This window comes from Nothobranchius furzeri, chromosome 14, assembly GCF_043380555.1.
Source record: "Nothobranchius furzeri strain GRZ-AD chromosome 14, NfurGRZ-RIMD1, whole genome shotgun sequence".
In the NCBI taxonomy this organism is placed as follows: domain Eukaryota; kingdom Metazoa; phylum Chordata; class Actinopteri; order Cyprinodontiformes; family Nothobranchiidae; genus Nothobranchius; species Nothobranchius furzeri.
This window is the reverse complement of record NC_091754.1, coordinates 32,397,362-32,404,404: the sequence shown is the minus strand read 5'-3', so window position 1 is coordinate 32,404,404 and position 7,043 is coordinate 32,397,362. Positions and strand designations below refer to the sequence as shown.

Genomic DNA, 7,043 nt, shown 5'->3' with positions numbered 1-7,043 from the left:
GCGCTCACCCCAGAGAGCAGCACACAGGATCTCAGAGTTGAACCTCTTCTTGTACTTGCGGATCTCTGGCGTGTCACTCTGAGGCCGAGTGTTGACGGGGTTTACGTTGACCACAGAGCCTTTTCGGGACGCGTCTGCTCTCAGCGCCTCGGCCAGCCGGGCATCGTTGGCGTAGCCTAAAAGGTCAAAGGGAAGGGCTTAGGTAGGATGATGAAGGATGTAGAGTTTACCGGGCAGGGTGAGGGTCAGTCAGACAGTCGGCATTAGAAACATGCCTGAATGTTCCTCACGGGTGTGTAATAATGAGACTGATGGTCAGATGAACATCTGGAAAGCTCTCAACAGCCAGTGAGATGGTGCTTAATGATTAAAGGCCAAGTGTAAAGCATGGATGGTTCTCTGTTCCTCTCAGTCATAGTATTTAATCATCTTTGTTACAAATGTGTGGAAGTCTTTAAAATTGTAAAAAGGGGGAAATGTGGACGGCTTTTTATTTCCTACAGTGAAACATCTGGTGTCCTGAGGTCAGCAGCTGCACCAGACGAGGTAATGGTTCAGCATTCTGGAGTCCTTAATGTTTGGGCCTGATTACAGAGGGATGAGGATGAAGGAACAGAAGGGCTATTTTGATAAGAATGTATCGTAACAAAGTCTGTTACCTCTGCAGGGCAGAAAGTCCACAAAAACAGATTATATCTAGATGTGATTGCTTTAGAGCAAGCACCAGTTTCTGATTTTAGAGCGTCTGAAGCAGTGACCATGCTGATTATGGGGGAGGAAGCCCTGACTTTGACCTCCTCAGAGGAAACCAAAGTAGTAGTGAGACTGATTTGCTACTAAAAGGTCCTCTGATTGTATTCTGATTACAGATACTCTAGTTTATCTTAATCAGGTGGCTCTTTTAGCTTCACCTGTATGAACAGAGATGACATCTCAGGACAATAATGCCTTTGTGTTGTTTACAAAGCATCTAATGTCCAGTTCACATGGAAAGATTATTGAGCCCATTTTTTCCCCGACTCTCCCCTTCCGATAATCTCAAGGATGCGTCCGATCACAATAATGGCTCTAAAGACAATCTTATTGGATATTCCTGCTGTGTATGGTGTGTTGAATAATCTGGACAGAGGTGCATCATGACCCCTTGGTTCGGGATACTAAATCTATTGAACAGTCTTAGCCTGATATCGGACCATTTATAGTGGATAAAGAAGCGTCTAGCCTGTTGAATGTCACATGTAGCCAATCAGAAATGTCAGCTGACAGAAGGACGCCACACAGAACAAGGTCAATCTTCCTTGTCTGCCATGTTTGTTTACATCACAGTCACGTTCGATCTCAAGAGGTTTTGCGATATTTCCCACCTGACCAGGGAATGTTCATGAGTGAAATAGGTTCATGTGTCATGTGCTGTCTTTACGCCACACACTGTGGAACCAACACTGGTATATCTGATTTTTAACGGACGATTTTGGGGTTTCTCATGTCTGACTATTTTTAAATCTTGCCATGTGAACCAGGCCTTAGTGATTTCAGCTCTGCATTGGTGATCAAATCTGGGGTCTTGGTGGAAAAACCAGGAGAGAATCTAGACATTCTTATGCCTCTCCCTAACATTTTAGTTTGATGCTTAAATAGCTTTACTCACAGCCTTTTCCTGGCTTTGATAAAACTTAACAACAAGGTTCTGTGTGTTCTATAAAAAGCTCATTAAGCCACGCAGAGACCTACCGACATTATTGAGGGCGCTGCCGGTGGATGGAGAAACTTGGAGGAGGCGCGGGTCGATGAATGGAGTGAAGGAGGAAGAAGACTTGTGTTTCTGCATGTTGTTACTAGACTGACTCTGCAAGAAGAGAGAAGAAGAGTGAACGGTGACGGGACAACACAAAAACACCCGCAGCATCGATGGCGGTTGGCTAACATAAAGCAGGCAAACTGAGTGGCTTTTCTGTTTCATGCAAACACAAAAAACAGCCAATCAAAGGGCAAACAGATAATAACAAAAAAGGGCCAAAACAGTGTGGGGATGGTAAAAAAAACACATGAATGTAGTTGATCAAAATAACAAAAATAAATAAATAAATAAACAATACAGGTAGGAAAAAGTATTAATATATCTAAAAAATAAGTATTCTCACAGAAATCATACTTGCCATTGCTCCTAACTGCCCTGTGTGTTATGACCTATTGTCTGGGGAATGTGAGAACATCAGTTTTTTTTAGGAAACATCAAGGTTCATAATGAGATTCACAGGAAGTTTACTGTAATGCCTGTAAAACCTGCTTTTTATTATACATTTTAAATTCACCTGATCAATAAGCTTATTACAATAAGTCTAAGATACATTCACACTGTAAATGATGCACGCCTCGATCTCTCTAGAGGATACGAACAATGGTCAGTAGAGGGTGCCCTACTCACTAAAGTGTCAGGCTGGCTAACAAACTTTTGAGTTCTCTGCTTTTTTCGTAGCTGTCATGTTGAAGCTGGAGGACATACCTCTGTGAGGATGCCGAGCTTTTCCAGGGGACTCTGGGGGGACATGGTGGAGGGACTGGCAAGGCTGGAGGAGGAAGGGGAGCTGGATGCAGAGGATGATGGGGAGGGGGAGGAATGGTGGCTCTGCTGGATCAAGTCTGGGAGGTGATGGATGCGGCCAGCAAAGCCGTTCCGGTCCGGGTGCTGTGTAGGGTGATGGTGGTGGTGATGACGATGGTGGTTGTGGTGGGGGCTGGGGGTGTGGTGGATGAGGCTCTGCCCAGACACCGAACCAGGACTCGGGGCAAAGCCTGCAAGCAGACTGAGGGTTTGCGTTTGGCCCGGAGGGGGCGCCGCACGCTTTCTGTTGTCACCTGCACTCTGGAAGTAGAAAGAGGGGTAGACTGAGGGTCTACATGTGCTCCTGATGAGTTCAGGGAAAGGGAAAGTGTTAGCTAGAGCAAAGGGTGAACTACAGCGGCTATTCTACAGGTGCAAAGAAAACTCCGGTTAGTTTGTAACTATGTGCTTAGATGATGCTGTTAGACATTTTGCTGGAACCGTTAAACCAAATTTTCCCGTGTGAGTTTGTAATTGAAGCCTGTGAAAAAGCTGATCCATCCATCATGGTGAGGAAGAGCAAAACGAAAAAATAAACAAACACTTGGGACGTGAACAAACAAATGAACACTGATGGGAGAACAAAAGGTGTGCAGCTGTTTTCCTTTACATTCACTTCTGACCAGTACCTGTCTGACAACCAGCGTGCTGTCTTTGCACGGAGTTGTCCCCGCGTCGTTCTCGCCCTCATCGTGAACGATCATGGTTTTCACCGACTCTGTCTCTCCATTACTCAGCTTAGAAGAACTGCAGAAGGGAAGAGACGGAGAAGGACATGGTTAGCTGGTGTTCATCTGATAATAGTGAGCGTGGAAGCAGCTCTATAGTGTAGAGATCCATTTTGACTTAAAAACTAAACAAAGACAATCCAGTTTTCCTGCTAAAATGACCCATTCATGCTGAAGAGTGTTTTGTATTGAGTTGTGCAAATGTGGCATTGCCACCTCCTGCTCCTGATCTAAGTGTTTCCATCCTCAGGGACCAACTAGGGGTCGGTGCTGGGATCGCTTCACCTTGAGTGAGTGATACATACACAGCTTTGGAGTCCTCCGGTCCAGATGTCGACTCTTCACCCGCCTCCTGGTCCACCTCTTCATCATCATCCTCATCCGTGGTGTCAGAGTCATCACTGGTGGATGAGTAATCGGTCACCTTATTCTGGGGACGAACGTCATCTACTGCACGCAGCTCCTTGGCCAAAGCGGTCAGGTCCTGAGGATCATGAGGTAAAACTCGGTTTTATCTCTCTGAATTCACTTATTCTCCCACCTGCTGGAGCTTTGGACCAGTGATTTTAATCTGTGGGTGTTTTTATGCAAGTTGTTAGCAAAGATGTTATATTTTCAAAATAAATAAATAAATTGTCTTTAATAAAGCAGGAAACAGAGTGCTGCTGGGGAGGAAGTGGTTATAGAGGTATGCCAGAAGCCAACATGGGAGGAGCAAAGCCAAACAGTGTAGAGAGAAACAGCTGATGCTCTTCAGGCTGCTGGAGGGAAGGTTAGTGGATTATCAGATGATGAAACAAGTTAAAGCTGCAAAGGTGGAGGAGAAATGTGTTCATCAGTGTTAGAAAAGGTGTGTTAATATGACAGCGGCACAGCCAGAACCAGAGGAACCAACAACAAAGAGAATCAATCAGCCAGGAAGCTCGGTTCAGAGGTAGAACCATCAGTTCGTCAAAGTCTGACCGCAGGTCACATGACACAGTCCAGAAAATCAGAAAAAGGAGGGGAAGTCGTTTTAGTGCCACTCTAAATCTGCACACACACCAACCCCACGCAGATCTAGATCTATGTCTACACCAGCCGGAGGACTACAGGACCTGCTTTCAGCTTTGAGGCAACTCTCACCGCTGGTGTGTTTGGCCTGACCAAGTCCTTCCTCTCCTCGGGTTTTTTCCCAGCGTTCTCTGGTCGCTGGAGGGGCGAGCCCTCCATTTTGGAAGAAGCTGAAGAAGGTGGAGGTGGTAATGTCAGTTTACTCTAGAATTAAACTGGGAGGAAAACATCTACAAATACAAATGTGTGTGTGTGTGCTCATCTATAACGCAAAGTGTGCGTGGACTCACAGCGGACCCTGAACCGCTCTCCAGACCCGCAGTGAGAACTGGGCTGAGAGCTGGAGTTACTGGAGCTGCTGGAGGAACTGGAGCCTCCACTGCTGCTATTACTGTTGGTTTTGGGAACCAGTTTCTCAACTCGTTCCCACAGGAGCCGAGGCTCTGCTGAACTGCAGGCAACAGACACCACAATCAAAGAACTCACCAATTTTACCAATTTAACCAATTTTAATTCTCCAAATGGAAAAGAAAGAGAAAAAGCTGCTTTTATACTCTGGCTACAGAGATATCGGCATTTTATTAAACATTTTGTGTTTATTGGTTTAATTTTGTTGGAGAGAAAAATATTTAAGTCCTAAGAGGAGTGAAACTGGAGAAGGCGCTCGCTAACAGTGTCGATCAGAAGCAGAGAAACTAAAAGGGAACTCCCACTACTCCGTTTACCTGGCAGCGTTTCGGTGCCCCACATCTCTGCTGTGTGAGGCGTTGCCATGGTGATGAGGTGAGTCTCGCTTTGTCAACACTGGAGACCTTGATGTAGTCCTGACGGGAACCTTTTATGATAAAAACAGTAACCAGCACATAGATACTTACTCTGCATGGAAGAGTGTGAATCAGCAGGAAGCGAGTAAGTTAAAAAGGCTAGCTGTTGCTCTGGTTTCAGGGGTTCTTGAGCCAGAAACTCCACACTAGACAGCACTCTGTAGCTCTCTGCTGACCAGAAAATGCACGTAACAGTTTTGTGGTTCGTGCAGATACACTAGTGGGAGGTTTCTGCCTGCTTTATGTAATTTGCAATGTGTAAAGGCTAGCAGCTAGCTTTTTCTGTTTGGCGACCGTCAATGAATTCCAAGAGAAGAAGGATTTAGCTTTTTTGTTGGCATAATGGCAGACCCTGGAAGTAAAGTAAGACAGGTGAAAAAAAGAGCTACACTATTTGAAGGAGCTAATGTAGGCTACTAAATTGTGGGCTGATGGTGACCTGGCTTTGTTGTTATTTGACTTGTAGGTGATAATACCTTTAGTCCAACAGTGTGGATCTTTTTACTTCGTGGCTTATTTAGTATCAGGTTGCCTCGTGTTAGCATTAGCTCACTGTTAGCGCTAGCAGGCTGCTGCAGGGTTGTTTGCGACATTTGTATTTCTGCTTTCAACCGGTAGGAGGCTTTCAGACCCAATCTAGACACCCAGTAGTCACACTTAGAGACAAGTTTTCCTCTCGGTGAGTAAAGCACGAGTTTGAAACAGCCATTGGTAGTTTGTAACATCCAAAGCTTAGCCTAAAACCACCATGCACAGAACTCGTGTTAGCTGATGAGTTTAGGTTCAAACACTATGGAGTGGTGTTATTTACAGGATCTGGTAACATGATATGGTTTGGCAGCAGTCCTGCTTGTTGATGATTAAGTGACTCGGTGAACAAAAGTAGTTTTTTTTTTTTATTCTTGGTAATCCTCCATCCTTCACGTGTGGGCAGAAACAAGAGCTCTGTCCTTCTTACCCTGGGCGGAGCCTCTTCTGAAGGAGCCTTCTCATTGGGTAAAAGTCTGGACTGGGGGCGGGTTTGTGGGTCTGTACGTGCAGACGATGATGAGGGTGGAGGGTGGTGGTGATGATGGTGATGATGGTGGTGGGATTCGTGGCTTTTGTGCAGGTGAAGATTTTCAAAGCTAGCAGCGAGCGGCTCGCTGTAGGAGTGTGAACGGGACACAGCAGGTGGAGCAGGTGAGTTTGGTGAGGCCACACTGCTGCTGCTCTTTAGAGCAGCCAGAAGGGAACGCACCTTTCAGACAACAAGACAGAACACACGGAGCAGCAAAGGTCAGTCTGCATGCAGTTAACTCAAACAGGGACGGGGGATGTGAGGTTCCTTTAGGGGCTTGAGATTGGAGCTAAACTCAGCTGATATTTCAAAAGAGTTGAGGCACACTGACATAAACTTCAATATGAGATGAGTCATGTTAAGATGCGAGTAAACCACAGAGGCAGAGCTGAAGCACAGCAGAGAGGGACCATTGACTGTTTTGTTTTAGTTTGTGGTTTTTCTAATGGTCGTTTAACTTCTCTTTGCTGACACTTTTTGGTTTTTTACCAAAAATGATTTCATGCATACTCCTAACTCACCCCCTGTAGTTGGCAACGACAGAAATTTGACACGTCAATGAAATGATAGATTTAATACTGAGCTCTTAGAAGAAATGAGGTATCGATTTAACCTGTGTCAGTTGATTTAACCTCCTCCTGCTGCTGCTGCATTCTGGCTGAACGGATATTATCGTTTTCAGCCTGTCTGTAAGAAGATTTCAGGGTTATTCGGGGATATGTCCTCTCAGTTCAGATAAAGATCTGTAGACTTGGTCATCTGTGGTTAAAGCTTCT

The 7,043-nt window shown here is 45.3% G+C and overlaps 1 protein-coding gene across 8 annotated transcripts in view; it reads right to left on the bottom strand.

Annotated features, from left to right (window-relative positions):
- map4k4 (mitogen-activated protein kinase kinase kinase kinase 4) overlaps nucleotides 1-7,043 on the bottom strand; it is a 111,623-nt gene that overhangs the window by 12,344 nt on the left and 92,236 nt on the right. For 3 of the 8 annotated variants that reach the window (XM_015965883.3, XM_015965885.3, XM_054746628.2), the window contains 9 exons: nucleotides 6,166-6,447; nucleotides 5,109-5,218; nucleotides 4,674-4,834; nucleotides 4,456-4,553; nucleotides 3,636-3,814; nucleotides 3,232-3,349; nucleotides 2,504-2,863; nucleotides 1,732-1,846; nucleotides 9-176 (listed from right to left, as the gene is read on the bottom strand). In XM_015965883.3, the coding sequence (XP_015821369.1) occupies nucleotides 9-176; nucleotides 1,732-1,846; nucleotides 2,504-2,863; nucleotides 3,232-3,349; nucleotides 3,636-3,814; nucleotides 4,456-4,553; nucleotides 4,674-4,834; nucleotides 5,109-5,218; nucleotides 6,166-6,447 (1,591 nt within the window). The remainder of the gene's footprint in view (nucleotides 1-8; nucleotides 177-1,731; nucleotides 1,847-2,503; nucleotides 2,864-3,231; nucleotides 3,350-3,635; nucleotides 3,815-4,455; nucleotides 4,554-4,673; nucleotides 4,835-5,108; nucleotides 5,219-6,165; nucleotides 6,448-7,043) is intronic. The other 5 variants (XM_015965888.3, XM_054746630.2, XM_015965886.3 and 2 more) reach the window with 4 other exon arrangements.